This window comes from Physeter macrocephalus, chromosome 3, assembly GCF_002837175.3.
Source record: "Physeter macrocephalus isolate SW-GA chromosome 3, ASM283717v5, whole genome shotgun sequence".
Lineage (NCBI taxonomy): Eukaryota > Metazoa > Chordata > Mammalia > Artiodactyla > Physeteridae > Physeter > Physeter macrocephalus.
Genome location: NC_041216.1, coordinates 21,575,785 through 21,594,484, shown reverse-complemented (window position 1 = coordinate 21,594,484; position 18,700 = coordinate 21,575,785). Strand labels below are relative to the sequence as shown.

At 53.2% G+C, this 18,700-nt stretch overlaps 1 protein-coding gene across 1 annotated transcript in view; it reads left to right on the top strand.

Annotated features, from left to right (window-relative positions):
• Window positions 1-2,119, top strand: part of KAZN (kazrin, periplakin interacting protein) — a 1,042,391-nt gene extending 1,040,272 nt beyond the window's left edge. Inside the window, 2 exon segments of the mRNA XM_028487818.2 lie at window positions 289-339; window positions 1,821-2,119. Of these exon segments, the coding sequence (XP_028343619.1) occupies window positions 289-339; window positions 1,821-1,988 (219 nt within the window). The 3' untranslated portion in view covers window positions 1,989-2,119.
• The last annotated feature ends 16,581 nt before the right edge of the window (window positions 2,120-18,700 follow it).

The window sequence follows — 18,700 nt, the reverse complement described above, 5'->3', positions numbered from 1 at the left end:
AGAGGGTGTTTGTTAGGGGTCAAGAAGCCAGAGCAGGCAGGAGAGCATCACAGGGCCTCCGGCCAGGACCCCTGGTCCTGGCAGCATCTTCATGAACCCCAGGTGTCGTCACTGAGCCATTTGGAAGTGTCTGCTTCGGGCTGGAGGGTGGATTCCCCTGTACAGAAGCAGGGCGGTCCCTAGGGGATGGCTTCGTTCCACGGAAAACCCCATGCTCCACAGGCCACCTCTGCTCTCATGTGTTATGTGTCTTTGCTGTTTCATCTTCCTCTTCTCCTTTGGCTACAGGGCGACAGTCCCGGCCCGGTCCAGAAGAACCTGCACAACCCCATTGTACAGGTAGGTGTGCCTTCCCTGGCCACTCAGGCCCTCCCTCCACCCCACCTTGACCGTGACTTCACCCTTTTTCTCCTCGGCCCTCAGCACCACCATGTCCATACTTGGCCACCCAGGGCAGAGAGGAGTTAAGCCACTACCTCAGTCACACATGGGTCGGTGCCCCAGCCAGGCTCAGCACCTGAGTCTGCCCTTCCATGTCCTCTTCTGGATCTGTGGACCTACTAAGTGCATCACGCATCCCTGGAGAGTGTCTTCTCCTGGCAGCCAAAGGCTAATGACGTGGGCCCTGGGCTCTTTGGGCCCCTTGCTGCAGGAAACTTTTTAGAATTCATTTTTAACCTCTCAATACTCTATCCTTAGCGTGAGAAGGGGGCTGTAGGGAGGAAGACAACATGAATTTGACTGTCAGATGGGGTCTCTGAGATCAGCTTTCTAGTCCTGGGGTCCCACATGCTGGTCTTCTGGACTGCTCGTCTGCAGCAGGGTCCACCAGTGAAGATTTTTCTAATGCAGATTCCTGGGCCCTTCACCCCAGAGATTCTGATCCACCAGGTTGTTGGGGGGGGGAGGCGGTGGCTGGAATTCAGGTAATTCTGACATGGTTTGGGGAACCATTAGTCTAGTCTAACCTCCACCTTTTGGACCAGTAACACCACGCTGCATCTTTGTATAAAGCACTTGACAGTTTGCAAAGCTCTCCTGCGGATACCACCCCAGTCCCGTAGTTACCCCGACAGGAAGACCTCTTCACATCATCATCATCATCGTCGTCGTCTTTGTCACTATTGTTAACAATCCCTCCATGTCACAGACGAGAAACCTGGGCGCAGAGAGGCTGCGGGCTCTCCACGTTTCCATGGGTAGTGACATAATTGGGATTAGAACCCAAAGGCCTGCCTGCCGGCTCTACCGAGGCCAGTCCTGCTTCTTGTCCAGGGCCTTAGGGTCTGGGGTCCTTGCTCTTGGCTGACATGAAGCTCAGACTTCCTCCTTCCTGGTTTTCCCGGCTCTCCTATGCCCCCTTTCCCAAGGGGACTTTTTCCGCAGTGAACTTAATACACTTGCGATGCCCCTCCGGATGGGCCCTGTGGTCAGCCGTGGCAGCATGCGTGGACGCGATTCTGCAAGCCCTCCACGAGCACTGGAAGGCCGTAGGCAAACAACTGAATTTAAATGATAGTACAAACCCCACCTGCAGCCGTTATGAACGCCGCTTATGTGCCAGGCACTGTTCTAAGCGTTTTTACCCTCACTTTCGCAACATCCTCATGACAGTCTTGGATGGGTCCTCGTGTCGTCCACCGAGAGATTCTGTAACTGGCCCAAGTCCGCTCAGCGAGTGAGGGGCAGACCCCGGCATCCTTACCCACTGGTGCCCCCCACCAGCCATCCCCCACCCCCCCCCACCCCGTCTTCTGCCCCAGCTCAGCTTGCCTTTGTTCTTCTCCCCTCTCCCTCTGCCACTTGGCCTGACTCCTCAGTCACTAGAGGATCTTGAAGACCAAAAACGGAAAAAGAAGAAAGAGAAGATGGGATTCGGCTCCATCTCGCGTGTCTTCGCCAGAGGGAAGCAGCGGAAGTCCCTCGACCCCGGCCTCTTTGATGGTACCGCCCCTGATTATTACATAGAGGAGGACGCGGACTGGTGATACCCGCCTCCCTTCGCCTGCTGCCCGGCGGGCGTGTCTGTGCGTGTGGACGTGCGTGCGAGCGGGGAATGCGCGGCTGGGCGTGCGTGGCGGTGCGTGTGCGCGTGCGTGGGAGCTCTCGCGCACGTGGGCGGGGCGGGGCGGGGCGGGGGGGGGGCGGCTGAGCCCCGCTCGCGTGGGCCCCTCCCCGGCGGCGTCACCACCTCTGTAATCGATGTACATACTACCAACGTGTGTGAACATGTCAACTCTCTGTTGTCCTCGGAGCGATACAGTTGTGTTGTTAATCTGGGTTTGTTTTTGTTTTTTTCAATGTTTTTTTTTTCGCTTTTTGGTTCGTTGGGGTTTTGGGGTTTTTGTTTTTTTTTTTTGGTCCCTTCCCCCCTTCCCTTTTTATGAAACTTGAAAACTTGAAGGACTGCTGTGTATTTGTAAATAACAAAACTATTGTGCACTCCGTGCTTGTAAATGTCCCTCGTCCGAACTGCTACTTCTGGAGCCCGTCTCCCCGAGGATGTAGTCTGTGTTTGATGTTCCCCCGCTCCACCCCCGCCGCCCACCCGTCCCCCCGGTGTGAACGTGTGGGGCCAGACCCTGTTCTCGGGGTGCGGCCAAGTCACTTTAACCCCCAAACGCCATCGTCATCAGGGTAAGGTCCACTCTCCGCGAAGACTTGCGAGCCCAGTCCAGGGGCCCTGCCTTGTCTCGGTTTGTCAGAGGCCAAACGGGCTCTTTCTAACGGCCTGCCAGTTTTTAAATTGCGTTGCCGTTCCTTTCTTTACGGGGAAAAGAAAAGAAAATTGTTCCGTTTAATTTATTTGCACAAATGCAGAAGACTGACTTATGCTATCTAAATTATTACGTAAATATTGGAATGTATATTTTTCCACGGGGGGCGGGCGGGAGGCGGGTTCTCTGTTGACTTGTCTGTTCTATGATCACGCTGCTGCTGAGCTGTGCAAGGTAGAGTGTAGGGTGGCCAGACCCCGGGGACCATTGGACTTCCAAGCCTGCTCTTTTCCGTTCTTCCCTCTTCTCTCTCCCCCATTCTCCCATCCCTGCATGGGAGTGCGCTCCGCCTTTCTTCCTGCCTGTAGCTCTCTCCAGGCCGTTCTCTACATATTTATTTATCTGAAATAACAGAGCACTGACCTCAGTGAACACAGCGCCTGCTGTCGCGGTCACCTTCTCTTGGGTCTGTCTTTTGAGAAGGGCTGCTGCTGCGTACAGGGCGAGACAGCCGACTGCATGACCACAGGGTACGACCACAGGGACCCTCGGCCCGAGGTGGTTCCCCGAGGGTCCTGGGGCGGCACGCGTCCCTCGGTGCAGCTGTGTCTCTCTCATCCTTGGCTGATTCTGCACGTGGGCCGGGCAGGTGTCATGGGGGAGGCGCCCGTCTCAAGGGGCGGCCTGTTTGTTGGGGACACAGCATCCAGCACCAGCACCTCTGCCCTCCCCGTTCTGCTTGGTTCCTCTAGCCACATCTCACAGAGTCTCTCGGGAATCCCTCGGGCCCTCCTCCAACTTGTCACAGCAGCCTGAGCCTGCTCACCCGAGGAGAGAAGGGCTGGCAGGAACATCTGTCTATTTGGAGAGCAGTGTTGGCCCCGGTGAGGCTTCACCAGCAAAGGAACCGTGAGCATTGTAACGCCGGGTGATGGAGAACACGTGAGCTTCTAAGCCAGGGCCTCCCGAAGTCTAAAACTAGCTTTCCCTTTTCTTTTAACCTGTGAATTCCCCCCCACCCCCCGCACCACCTTAAATACTAACAGCTCAATTCACACACCCTTAAACAACAGTAGTTGCGCTTTCTGCTAGCAGTAACGTTTTCAGCTCTTACCACGAAACAAGGAGAATTTTAAATGCTGGAACATCTCTTATCAGAAGGGATAGGATATTTTGTCCAAAGTCTCTAAAACAAACAGAAAAGCCCCAGTCGGCTGCTCCCTTTCCTTCTGACCTGATGGTGGGGGTTGGAAAGGAGTAGGCAGGGTACCTAATAAGGATCTTTCTGGCCTTTGGCCGAGCCGTTTCACCCAGCCTGGCGGCGAGGGAGAGCGGCCGGAGCTGGCATCTTTCTCTACAGAGATGTTTTAGGAAATACTTTTCTCCCCCCATGAATTTTTTTCTTTTGGTTGATTTTTATTGTTTGCCCTTTATTTACAAGAAAATAAGATTGCAACCCCTCCTGGTAATGATTTAGTAGTTCCTTTTCATTTCAGTTTTTTGGAAATTAGGAGATAATTCTAAGAGTTACTAAGGATGATTTATTTAAGAGAACTACGTCAAATAGCGAATGAGTTATGGGTAACACTAGATGAAAATAACCTTTCCCGTGGGAAAGGTTTCTCGAAGGCATGGATGCAAATATAAAATATTAAAAAAAAATCTAAATAAAGCTTATTTTAAAATATGATCGAATTCTATGTTATTTGATTGCTTCTCTCTTACTCCGGGTGGGAGGCAAAGCCTGGCATGACCTGCTCCTTGGAATTCCAGGGCTGGGTCCTGAGGGGGTAATGGGAGGGGCCGAGGAAAGCTGGCTGGATTCTGGGCCCATCTAGGGGCCGAGGCCGGGGTGGCCTCCCAGAAACATCTCATCTTTGCCACCCTGGCTGTAATTTGGAGGAGCCGTCAGCATCCAGGGCAGCCCGTGGTCCTAATGCACCACCTCCGAGCCTGGCGCCCTGACCCTGCATCCTCCAGCCCAGTGGCCCCAGTCAGCTTTCATCTGCTTCCTTCTCCCCCCTGGCGCTCCTTCCAAAGACCCAGAGCGGGGCCCCATGAGTTTGGGGCATATTACTTCCTGCAGACCTCAGTGGGCCTCTGCATTGTCCCGACTTTCCCCGCCATCCCTAGGGACTGAGAGGAGTTTAAGAGAGGAATTAAAGGAGCCCCAGGGCTTCCCTAATGAAGCCAGAGTGGGCCAGGCTTTTCCAAGACCCGAGATTGGCCAGATGCAAAGCCAGTCCTCCCCCGGTGAAACTCCACAGTGTGGCCTGAGGAGAGGCCACCTGGATACCCCAATCCATGATCACAGCCAGTGCCTTCAACCTCGGTCTCCCAACTTAACAACAAATCCTCTCCAGCAGTAAGACTGGTGGAAGACTAGCCTTTTAACTCCCCTTGCATTTCTGCTAGAAGAGAGCTCAAAGCACCATAATGTATAGACCATGCCGAGAAGTTACAGAGCTCAGGACTGCAAGGAACTTAGGGGCATCTACCCCAGCAGCTCTCAACCTGGCCACACATTAAAATCACCTGCCGTGCTTTCTAGAAAAAATTACCAGTGCCAGGTGCTACACCCCTGCATCAGAGTGTGGTTAAACCTTCTCTGGTGCAGCCAGGATTGAGAACCACTGGGCTAATGTGAGGAGGGCAAATGGCCCCAAACACACATGCCACAGCTTCCCTCACCCTGACCTCAAGCAGACATCACTAATCAATTAAAGAACCCTTCCTACCCAGCCCAAAGTGGCCTCTAATTTTTTCACTTTACAACGCCTCAGACAGACACCGCCAATCAGTCAGAGTTGGCGTCCAAGGAAAAAAGCCTATTTGCCTTCACCAAACTAACCCAACCCACTTCGCCTAACAGATGGGGGCAACTTTGTCCCAGAGAGGAGTGATTTGGCCAAGATCCTAGGTATCGCTCCTTCAATCCCGTGGCCTTCTCAAGGGCCAGGCCACACCTGATTCAAATCCGAGTAGCTCTACTCAAAAGCCACGCTACCTCCTTTGTTAATCTTCTCCAGACCTTGCCCCAAATGGTCCAACTTCAAGTGTCACTATTAGTCAGAAATTGGAGTAGGGCTGCCCCGGCTGCAGGGCCTGTGGACAGCTGCACAGGTTGTATACTGCATTACCCCTGTATGGACAGTGCCCTGAGATGTGCAGTGCACAGCCTGCGTGGCTGTCCTCAGCGGCCCTCCTGCGTGCTCTCCTACCCGTGCTGGCAGGTTCTAACTGGCGTAACCTAACAGTAGTAATAACAATAATAACATCTAACATTTGTTGGGCACTTACTATGGGCCAGGGTCCATGCTGCGTGCTTGACGTGTATTAACTCAGTTAATCCTCCGACGGCTCCATTATCGAAAAAACTGAGGCGAAGTAAATTGTCCGGGGTCAAGGAGCCAGGAAACAGTAGAACTGGGCTTCCAACCTAGTGAGTCTGTAGTGCCCTGAACCGCTCCTCCGTGTGGGCAGTGAGGGGCTGGGACCCAGCACGTGGGTGCCTCCAGTGCCTCCAAGGGGCCTGCTTTGAGCTTCACCCCACCCCACCCTCACCCACCAGTAGCCTCTGGCACAGCCTAGCACTTCCTTGCTTTTGTGACCTAGTCTGTCTCTGTTAGCCTTTTACCTCCAGCCCAGAAAACCCTCTCCCAGAGAGGGACTGGCAGGGAGGGCAGAGCAGAAACGAGCTGTGGTCTGGCATAAGCTCTCCATCTTGGGCAGGGGACGCCTCCATCTGCCCTGCTATGGAACCCCTCACCGTACCAGAGCTGCCACTTCCTGAGGTGGGGGGGGGTGTCCCCTCAGGATGGCCCAGGGGTCCCAGGAGCTGCCCCACACCTGTCCCCCAAGGTTATGGGGCTGCTGCTATGTGCGTCACTCAACCTGGGCTCCCAGGGAATCCAGGTGTAGTGGGGCTGCATTACATGGGGTCATCAGGCCTGTGACAATATGAGTTTGAAAGTACCTCGGAATTCTCTGGCGGTCCAGTGATTAGGACTCCGCACTTCCATTGCCAGGGCCCCGGGTTCGGCCCCTGGTCAGGGAACTAAGATCCTGCAAGCCGCCTGGTGTGGCCAAAAAAAAAGAAAAAAGAAAAAAAAATTTTAATTAAAAACTTTTAAAAATAAAGAATGTCAACTGGCCCTCTCACCAAAACCCTGCATTTCCTCCCAAACATCCTACCCCCAGCCCATCTGCTGTGAACAAACGACTCTTAAGTTTTTTCAACTCAAACCCCACCAGGTGGAGCAGAACGTGCCACCCTCCCCTGCCTGCCACCTGTTCCCGTTTTCCCGTGGAAAAAAAAACCTGGTACTAATAAAGAATCAAGCGGGAATACATATAATTAACTTTATCTTATAAAAGGATAGATTCAGAAGTTTATATATAAAAGAATGCCCTATAAACTTAAAAATAACTTAGGGGTTTGACCTTGACTGTAGGTTAGAAGTTGTTTAAATATCTAAGTCATAAGGAGTGTCACCATATAAGCAGATTGAGGGTATACATCCTGATGGCAGCTAGGGTATGGAGAACGCATACCTGAACCACAACTGCATGGTGTCCTAAAGCCCAGTTACTGAAAAACATGCAAATATGCAGCCCTGCACTCCACATCCCCAACAAACTGAATCCTCAAGAAAATTATCCCAAGAGGATTGATCTTTAAGAAGCAAAAATAGTAGCAATTGAAAACCTTGACCTTTGCTTCCTGGAAATGGCAGGAATCCTAGTCCCTAGCACATCCTCAGGGAAGTCTTGTGACGTTGTCAGGCCAGGTGCAGCAGCCATGCTTCTGAAGCAAAGTCCCTGGAAAACAATGGCTGACTGCTCGTTTGCATTTCTGAGTTTCAGGTTTGGGAAATCTTTTATTGCTTTCTTAATAGGTTACCAGTAGCAGTTAATTGAACCCAAATAAGAGAATCTCAAATTGCATGCCTTGCTCCATCTGGAGGACCCTTGCAACCCACCAGTGGCGCCAGGGCAGGCCTGGGTAATCGTTCTAGCTCTGGCCCAGCATCTGATTTCAAGCAAGTCGTTTAACCTGTGAGCCTCAGTGTTCTCATCTATGAAGTGGGTGTAACAACCCTTTCCTCCTTGTGGGCTCAGAAATGCCAGCTGAATGTGTTTTGGAGCCTGGAAAGCACTGGCCCCCAAGGCTTGTGTTCTCCAGGATTTGAGTGGATTTAAGTTCAACCAGAGGTAGGAAAAAAGTGTGGAAACAGCTTGACATACATCTTGAGCCCGAAGGGGACTTGATCAAAACTTATCCCTGGGGCTGAAATCAGGGCATCCGGCTGCCTGAACCTAACATTCCTCCAGCAGTGTGCACAGCCCTTGGAGTCCAGATTCCCTTCCACTGCTGCTTTGTGAGAGATTCTGACCTCTCTGCCTTGGAACAGGGAGGGTTTGACATGTTCACCCCTAGAATCCACCAGCTCTGAAAACATTGTCTTTCTTGAGTTCAAATAGAAACATACTCTGATGTGGCTAGCACAGAGACATTTAGACCATGGGAAGCAATTAGGCTGCCCAAGGCTAGGTTCTTGAGGCAGAAGCCCCAGGGGTCCCCCCAGGGTGGCATGTTTATAAGGAGACGTGTGTCAGAGCCCAAGGCCGGCCTGGTCTGGCAGGGAGGAGTGCATCGAGCCCTTTGCAGATACCCACTCATATAATCCTTCCAACAACCCTCCAAGATAAATACTGTTATTGTCCCCATTTCACAGATGAACAAACCAAGGCACCGAGAGGTGAAGTTCTTGCCCAAAGTCACACAGTTAGGAAGAGGCAGAACCCGGATTCAACTCCAGCAGTCTGGCTCCAGAGTCCATTTTCTCAGTAACTGTGCTATGTAGTCTCTGATCGGCCACTGGCCCCCAACTTCTCCCCCAGGGACAACTGACCAACAAGAAGCTTCAGAGAACTTGAGAAAGCCTCACTAGCCAAGTCCTATACAGACTAGCTCTTTGGGGCTCAGTTTCTCCACCCAACAGAGGAAGAAACTGGAATAAGCAGGGGTTTGCAAACTGTGTCCCATGGGGGTTCCTCAGAGGTCCCTCAAGGGGTGGCCATAGCTGGTGAAAGAACAAGCAGGCAGGGCTCCAGCCCCACCTTCTGCCAGAAGCTCTGCTCTTATCTGTTACACACTGGACCTACATGCAAGCGTCCATTGGAAGGATCCCATGATAGAAAAAAAGTGAGCAGAGAGGAAGAGAATGAGAGAAGGTTTGAGAACCATACATAGATCAGTAGTTGTCAAGCCTTGAGTTTTAAGGATACAGATTCCCAGGCTCCACCCACACCTACTGAATTAGAAGGGCCAGGGTGAGGCCCAGGGATCTGTGACCAGCTCCCCATTGTGGACTCAGTTGCAGGAGGTCACATGGGGCAATGGCCAAGGGCAGCATCCTACCCATGGGTTTTAGCACAGACTTGCCATGAGGAAGCTTCTCCAGGGGGCCTTCATAAGGTAGGTGGAGGCCACCTTCCTGGGGCAGCTCCATGGTCCCCCAGTGAGGGAGGAACCACACCCAGGTAAGACCCCAGGCTGCCCCCAAAGCAGAGAGCCAAGGGGACTGGCAGGTGTGAGTACCTGCTGCCTCCCGGCAAGCCTCAGAAGCCCCCAGCAGTACGCCTATTAGAGCCACAGAGAGGGTCCCAGGTTTTCGTAGAGGCACACAGCCAGGAAGTGGTGGGGCAGAGGTCAAACCTGGCTGAATTCCAAGTCCTGAACCTGGCACCCATCGTCTCAGACGTTACCTGACCTGTGGCTGACAGAGGCTTCTGACAAGCATTGGGTGGACCTGCCGGCTTTGGCCTGGGGCCAGTGGTGCCCCTGGACCCAGATGATGAGCCCTAAACTGGGAGCAAGGCCGCTCAAGCCGTGTTCTGTGGAGCGGTCTGGGGTGGAGCTGCTACCAAGGGGCCTGGCAGGGCTCTGCCCAGACCCTGCCCTCAGGTTCCGGAGGAGGCCTGGCCTTCTCCACTCCGGAAGGCCCACCCGCCCCCAGCCCAGCGCAGTCAGGAGCCCTGAGCCCGGCTCTGGACTCCCAGTTTCCAGCTTGGCCAAGGACTCGCTGTGTGACCATGGGCAAGTCAGTCTCCCTCTCTGGGCCTCGGGGCCCCTCTAAAACAGGCCAGGGCCGTAGTTACCCACCTGTGGCCTGTGGAGTCTTACGAGTCCCAGTGTCCTGGGCCACCTCCCCGACCGCACTCACTGCCCTTCAGCCCAAAGCTCCAGTTTATGTATCTCACAGATACAATTTCATCTGGACAAAAGTTCTGCAACATGAAGGTAGTGGGAAATCCACAGGTTAGGTCACATCTAAGCTCCCTCCAGGGCCCTCCAGGACAAGAGGAGGCACAGGCTGCCTCAGGCCTCCTCCTGCCCCAGCCTTGTGGAAAAGTCACTCCCTGAGGGCACCCCCAGACTTCCCTGATCACCCCTCCTCCCCATCAGAGAGAGATGGTACAGGCCCCTTCTCTCCTCAACCCTGGCAGAACTGGGAAGTGGGGGCCACTCACTGGCCCCCCAACTTCTGAAAGCCTGCGAGTCGAGGGCCGGAGATCCTCCCAAGAGGCCGTGTGCAGCCCCTGGATGAACCACAGTGAGGTCACGTTGACCGATGCCACCCCCAGTTCACAGCCCCTTACGCTTTACAAAGCCCTTTCACAGTCATACTAGCGTCAAGGTTAAGATGTAGATTCTCGGGACTCCCCCAGCGGTCCCGTGGTTAAGACTTCGCCTTCCAGCGCAGGAGGTGCGGGTTCGATCCCTGGTCGGGGAGATAGGATCCCACATGCCTCGCCGTCAAAAAACCAAAACATAAAACAGAAGCAATATTGTAACAAATTCAATGAAGACTTTTAAAAAAACGGTCCACATCAAAAAAAAAAAATCTTAAAAAAAAAAAAGATGTAGATTCTGGGCAAACTCTGGGTTCAAACCTCAGTCCTGACATCTACTACCCGGTAACCATGCTGTGCCTCAGTTTCTTCAGCTGTACACTAGGGACAGTAAGATTGTCAGAGCAGCTGAAAATGAGTTACTACGTATAAAAGGCTCGGCTCGGGTAGCAATACATGTCAGCCACAGTGATGATGGTAATGGTCATGGTGACAATGATCTCATTTCAGCCTCTCACCAGCCCCATGAGGTGGGCAGAACAGGCCCCCTTTGTACAGATGCCAGGTATGGCTCAGGTTAGTTCAGCAAGCTTACCCCAGCCGTCAGGGCCAGCCCAGGTAGAGGGCCGGAGGAAGCAAGAGGCTTAGAGCTGAGAGGGCCCTTAGTGGCCTCTTGCCCACTACCCTCACATCACAGCCAGGCAGGGCATCAATGGCCAGTTCTGGAACCCAAGGCTGCTGACTCCCAGGCCAGTGCCCGGAGCTGGCGCAGGCCACAAGATTCAGCTGGGGGAAAGAAAACATCCGTGGGTCAATAAGTTTTAGAAACGATGAATAGTATCTCCAAAATGAACATTAGCTTTTCAAGGCTCTAGCAAGTTCTGCAGTGGGGAAAAACATCTCACTGCTTTCCACCTCGTGTTTCCCAAACTTAACTGACCACAGAAGCATGCCTGTGAGTCTGGTTCCGTGGAGTGCTCTGTGGGGCTACAGGGATGGGTGGCTCCTGCAGCCCCCTTTATTCTGTGCTTGGAGATGCTGAGTCAGTAACTCTTTGGTGACCTCTAAGCGGCCTCGCCTCATTCCTAACATGGTTTAGCCACAGAAAGTCCCCATGGCTCACGTGGGATTCCCCTGGGCCTTAAGAAGTGAGGTGAGCCTGGCGCAAGGCCGGGTGGAGTGGGGCTCTCTCTCTGTCTGAGTATCTGCTTCGCTCAGAAAGAAGCTGGGTCAGTGCACAGCATCTGCAGAGGCAGAAGGGCCCCCGCAGATTGGCTGAGAAATGCCAGTCCCGGGTGTTTGTTTTTTTGCTGCTGTCCCAGGTGTAGGCAGACGGCCGAATCTATTGCCACAGGGTCCTGGGGCGCGGAGAGGGATGGGCATGCCATCCTGCCGGGACATCTGGCCCACCTGCCCTGTTCCCCCTACCAGCTCTGAGCTAACTGCCTTCCCTGGGACAGGCCAGCAACGTTGGAGTCACATCCAAGTTGGCCCCATGCCTGCCCAGTGCCAGCTTCCTTCCTTGTCAGGAGGCTGATGTCTCTGGGGGCGGCATGGAGCTCATGGTCGGGGGCATGCGGGCCAGGGAGGGGAGAAGGCCCACCCTGTCAGCGGTCGCTGCGGGGACCAGAGCTGTGGTGACGGAAGAGGGGGCTCTCTGCAAGGCGGAGGGAACCCGAGGGCTGTCCGCAAACCGAGCGTCGGAGAGTGCAGCGCAGGAGTGTGGATCATTCCCAGGGCCCTTCCGTCTCTTCCTGTGCGCGCAAGAAACACACATTCATTTTAGTGACGGCCTGAACCCAGCAGAACTGATCAAAACCAAGCAATCAGGGAGGGGTATCGAGGAAGGACCCAGGCTTTGCAGCCAGATCTTTGGGTTTCAGCCCAGAGTCAGCACTTAGCCAGTGACCCTAAGCCAGTCACTTAGTCCCTCTGGACCTCAGTTTCCCCCTCTGTAAAATGAAAATAAGACTGTCTACCTCACAGGGCTGTTGCAAAGATGGAATCAGAAATGGGTAGAAGCGTCCGGCATGTGGTAGCTGCCTGTCCCAGCGCTGCAGGAGATTCAGGAGACAGGAAGCTGGGGCCAGGGAGACGAAACACAGGCTCTGGGGCCCGGCTGTGCCCTGTGCACTCAACCGATGGTGTTTCTGAGCTCGACTTTCCTCATCTATAACATGGGCCTCTGGGAACCCGTGTCCACCCCGAGGGGGAGGACGCAGTGCGTTCACACCCACGCGTCGTGAAGCACCGGGCAGCGCTGTCCAGGCCTCCGGGGGCCAGCAGAGTGACTGCCGGTCTCTGCTGTCTCCGATCAGCTCTAAGGGGCCCCACTGCAGAGTGCTGCGGGTGACGAGGACGAGGACCCATCTCTGTGAGAACCCACGCAGCCAGCCCTGTACTGGGTTTGCACACGCCCACCGGGTCTAAAGGAAGCAGCCTTGCTGGGCTCTAGTGCTTCCAAAGTTCCTGGTTTTTCAAGAGAAACCAAGAATGTCATATAATACACCCCAATTCTTTAATATTGGCAACCGCTTTTGTTTTTAAGTTTAGTGTCCTTTAGGGAAAAAAACGCCATGGCCCCAATATGTCTCCAGACCACCGGCTCCGCTACCTCCCTTCTGGACTCTCTCTGTGGGCCGGTACAGCCCTGGCGGTCCTCATCTTCCCCTTGACCAGTGACTCCCAGGCCACAGGTGCCCATTTCACTGGCCCATGTCCTCCTTCACCAGAGGGCCCTCCTGCCCTTCCCTCCCTGGACAGCCAGGCAGCAGGGGGACCGCACTCATTTCTGACCCCGAGCAGTGTCCCCGGGGCTTGGGGTGTTTGGGCAGAAGCGGGGAAGCTGCCCTCAGAAGCCTGGAATCAGCACCGGAGCCCCCAGGGGCCCATATGGCCAGCAGGACTCGGGGTCAGACCGCCTGCAGCCTGAGAGCCCAGCTAAATCATTTCTCATGGACTTGGCCGGGCTCTGTGGGACTCAGAGATGGAGAGGGTGTGGGCGAGGGAGCACTTCAGGTGAAGGTGCTGATGGACCTGACAAAAGGGTGACGCTCTGCTCTCCCAGAAATGTCAGCAGGATGCATGGTCATCAGTGTGAAGAAAGCCATAAGCTGGAAACCCAGGGATATGGAGAGGGGGTCAGGCTGAGGACTGAGGACAAAGACTGGCTGCTGCGGGGTTGGGGGCAATGATGGAAGCTGGGAGAGAGAAGTACAATATGACTTGCTGACCTTCACGGAGGGCCTGCTGTGCCAGGTGTGTGTAGGCACGCTACACACGCTCATTAAGTCATTCAACAAACACTGGCTGACCACTTTCTATGTGCCAGGCCTAGGGCTAAGGGCTGAGGGTGCAGATGTAAATGATAAGATGACATAAATTATTCTAACATAGTCCTCACCAAAATCATATGAAGTGTGTGTTGTGTTATTGTCTCAACCTTACAGATAAGGAAACTGAGGCCCCAAGGGGCAACATAAATGGCCCAAGGAGACGTAGTCAGCGACGGAACAAGGCTAAGAATTGGGGTCCAGCAGACTACTGCACTACACCACTTTCCAGGCAGATACGAGTGAAGGTGATAAAACCGTGAGCCGTTAGAACAATCTAGTCCTGGAGGGAGGCAGAGAAGAGGTGTCACAATTAAAGGAGGTCATCTAAAAGCGGGGAGAGGCTTATTTCCCCAAATGAGTGGAAACTTCCTAGGATGTTTTGCCTTGTGCCAAGGCTCTGGTAAACATATCAGTGGGTTTGAGAGGGGTGTCAGTCCGCGGTGAGCACGGTGGCCACCAGCCCTGGCTCCAGACTCCGCCAGCAGTCGTGTTTCAGGATGCATGACAAACAGCCATGGCTAGCACCGGTTTTCTCCCTGACATTTCCTATAGCATCTGAGTTGCAAGAAGGCCCCCAGCACAAGCCTCACCAAAGTGCTCTTCATTTTGAAGGAAGTTAAACGAATACTGCCCTTAAACATCTTTGCTGTTCCTATTGCCCTTTGGGCAAGAAATAAAGTCGCTCGCCCCTGGTGCAGGAAACTTCCAGGAGGCACTGTGAGGCGTGTTGAGGAGGCAGGAGGTCGGACAGGTGCATCATTCGATGAGGATGATCCCAAAGGAGGCACTGCCTCCAAAGGCCACGCCCAAGCCAGAGCTTCACGGATCTGACTCAGCCGTAGGTGCCCCCGCCCAGCGAGCAAACGGACCGGGTGTCACGGCCAACACAGCGACCACAGTCCATGTGGCTCATGGAAGCAGGCTGAGCAGAGATGTCCTGAGGCCCCAGGGGAGCAGGGAGGGTCGGTGAAGGGAAGAAGAGGCGGGGCTGCAGATCCATTAGAGGTTCTCAGACCCCGCAGCTATCCATCGCCTCCAGCTTCGCCTCTGAGAACTGCACCGACACAAACCTGTACTGTCCCTACATGGGCACGTGGAGGAGAATCCTCCTCCTGCCCGTGGCCTTCAAGAGGCCCCTCGTTCCTCACAGAATTCACCTTTCAGGCCCATCCACCAACAGAGAAGTTGCCCAGGAAAGCAGGTTGGAAAAGAGGACTAGCTGTGAGAATACACGGGGAGGTCAGCAGCCAGCTGGAATACTTTCCTGGTGGCGGCAAAAAAGGGAGGAGACATCAGCTGCAGGTTAGAGTCTAAGAAGGACTTTCCCAAATGTGGGGGCTATTCAGCATGACAACAGCTTAGCAAGGAGGAAAAAGGAACGTTTCGATACATTGTTTTAAAGCACACAGCAGTTGTCGTTGGAGCATAGTATGTTTGCCTTCCCTGGACCTCTTCTAAGCATCTTCCTCCGAAGTCTGTAAAATGAGAAAGTACTTGCCAAGCGTATACCTGGGAAATGAGCCTTGTCGACTCCACCAAGTCAATTCCCTGCTGCCTTGGAAAATTCTCAGGGTGTGGGGAGGAGGGGCTGGCAGGAAGCGTGGCTGGAGGAGGGTGTCCTCTGAGGCTGGGGGCAGGGGACCTGTCGAGCAGGGGACAGACACAGTGAGCACAGCTTAGGCTCAAATGAGGGGAAAGGGAAGTATGCGGGGGTGGGGGGGTTAAGCATTAAGTAGTTATCACTGGTGAGAGCAGAGCTCTGTGGGATTTTTCTGGGTACCACATGGTTTAGTGCATTTGAAGGGACACGTGGGGTGCGAGTGCCATCAGCTTTTAGCTCAGGGCCTCCAAAGGCCTGCTTGGCTCTGGGGTCGGGGTGTCGGGGATTGGTGGCAGCCCGCCCGGGGACCTGCTGTTGACCCCGCAGCTGCACAATTAGTGACTTGATGCCGTTTAGACCGCGCTGTCCGGTCCCGGTGGCCCAGGCTCAGAGGGCCTGACCTTTGCACCTCGTATCTCACGGGAGTTGTGACCGGGCGCTGGAGCAAAGCATCTCCCTCCAACACAGCGGCCGTTATCAGGCCATAAAACGTCATTTTTTCACCTTATAATGCAGTGTTTAAAAAATGAGAATTCGGCGTTTGGCTTGAAAGTGCTGACAGCGGCTCCCCGGCCACCGTCCAAGGGCAGGGAGTTTTGACGGGAGGGAGTCGGCTGCCGGAGCAGGGCTGGTCTGAGGACCGAGGGGCCCAGGGCGGAAGGATGGGAGCACTGGGAGCAGCCACACTGCGTGCTCACTGGCCTCGAGTGTGTGGAGGCCGGGGATGCTGCTAAACACAGACGGCCCCCACGACGAAGAATGGTCTGGTCCCAAAGGTCATTCAGTAATGCCAAGGTCAATAGGCCCTGAGAGCATGTGTACATTCGAGGAACCAGCATCCTGAGGTGGCCTAAAGGAGGTGGGGCCGGCAGAAGGTGAGCCTGGAGAGGGAGGCCTGCTGCCTCCCTCCTCACCTCCCGTCCTGCCTACCTGCTTTTAACCGAAATGTACAGAGCTCCTTCTGTTCCAGGCAGCGGGCTGGAGCTCATACAGGCTCACAGACTGATTTCCAACCCCACGCCCAGGGGCAGCATGTTGGCAACTGAAACTGGCCACAGTGGGCATATTTACACCACAGAGATGGGCAAAAATATGCTATAAACCGAACACTTTCTGTTTTGTTTTGTTTTTTTTTTTTCCCAAAGCGTTTTTTAAAAATACGAGAGCTGGTTGTTAAACATTTACTAGCACACCACTGGTCTGGGCCCTTGCTAGGTACCAGGGATACCCAGAGAGCAGAACGGACCCAGCTCCTGTCCTCGTGGAGTTGACATCTAGTGGGAAGCCAGACACCCATCAGACAATTACACAATCGTTAATTAACTTCAGCTGTGAGAAGTGCAGGCTCGGTACCTGGAATGAGAGCTTGTGTGAGCGTGGTTTGAGGACTGTGGAGGGGTGTGTGCTGCAGGGGGTGACTGACCTATGCCAGGTGACCAGAGAAGGGGTCCCTGGAAGAGGCGACATTTAAACAGAGCCCTGAAGGCTTCATAGGAGCTCCGGCAGAGGAGACAGCAGCAGACCACCTTTCAGGCAGAGAGGGGAGCAGATACAGCTGATTGGAGATGGTGGGTGGGAGATGCAGGAGCACGAGGGAAGGGGTCCCAAGGAGCCCAGGGAAGGGGTGACAGACTGAGGAGAAGCTGGCAAAGTCGGCAGGGCTGGGCCACACAGAGCCTTGTCATGTAAGGAACTTGGGTTTTTTTTTTTGTTTTTGTTTGTTTGTTTGTTTGTTTGTTTACGGTACGCGGGCCTCTCCCATTGCGTAGCACAGGCTCCGGACGCGCAGGCTCAGTGGCCATGGCTCACGGGCCCAGCCGCTCCGCGGCATGCGGGATCTTCCCGGACCGGGGCACGAACCCGTGTCCCCTGCATCGGCAGGCGGACTCTCAACCACTGCACCAGGAACTTGGGTTTTATCCAGGGAGCCAGTGAAGGGTGTTGAGCAGACAAGGTCCCTGGGCAGATTCGAATTAAAAACAAAGCAAAGTCGTATTGTCCATCCCCTTCCCATAACTTGGGCTCTTACCACCACTAATGGTATTAAGCAACACCATGAACCAGGCCTGGGTAATAAAGAGATGGATAGATGCAAACGCTGACTTAGGGATTCCCTTCGGGCAGGGCAGGTGGACAGACCCATGCACGGCAGTGCCAGCAGAACATGAAGAGTGCTGGGTGAACAGTGCACATAGCAAGAGGGGAGTCCAGTCAGGGCAGTGTGGAGGAAGGCAGGCTCTGAAGGACCTCCCACTACAAAACCACTACATCTGAAACAAAACATACTTTTCGATACATCGCTGGCCTCATCAAAAATAAGGGAAATTCCCAAGGCACTTCCATCCAACGATAAAAGGCCATGAGCTAATACCAGGACAGGAGCAGTGAGTGATAACCAAAGGCAAAAACTGGAGTTTGTCCTGGACACAGATGCTGATATCAGGACCAGTGACAGGGGAGTAAACCTTGGGGTGTGCAAAGAGAAGCATCAGAAACTGTGACTCTCTCATTCCTCCAGGGCCTCTCTGACCGGGGTGAAGTGGTCCCTGCTCCCAGGTATCATCCCCACTCCCTATCTCCTCCCCACCCCAGCAGAAGCAATGTCCATCCTCTCAGGAGGAAAGCATCTCTTATTTAGAACCTAGAGATTCCCATAATAAGATCAAATATGAGTTCAGCATGCATGAGAATCAGCAGAAACGAACAACAAATTTGGACCCTCCAAGCCCTCTCAGATACAGTAATGATCAATACCAAATACAACATAATATGTATGCAATATTTAAGGATATTTAAGGAAATGTACGAAATCATAGACTTGAACAAACAACAAGAGACTATCTGGAAAGACCAGACGAACTTGAAAAAGAACCAAATAGAAATTTTAGAAATGAAAAAATAAATATATAGTTGGTAACAAAACAAAAAAAAAAGATGGGTTAAACAGCAGACTAAATAGCTGAAGAGAGAATTTTTTAAATGGAAAATATGTCCAAGGAAATTACCCAGACTGCAATGCAGAGAGATAAGTTGATGAAAACCATGAAGGAGAAATCAGAGCTTTCTGGCCCACTACAATAGCCACTAGCCACATATGGCCATGTAAACTTATATTTGGATCAATTTAAATTAAATTAAATTTATAGCTCAGTTCCTATGAGCACATTTTAAGTGCTCATAGCCACATGTGGCTAACAGCTGTCACATTGGACAATGTATATTGCAGGCAGACCTCAAAGATGTCATGGGTTGGGTTTCAGACCACCACAGTAAATACCACAATAAAGTAAGTCACATGAATTTTTTGGTTCCCCAGTGCATATAAATGTTATGTTTACACTGTACTGTACTCTATTAAGTATGCAATAGCATTATGTCTAAAAAACAGTGTACATACCTCAATTTAAAAA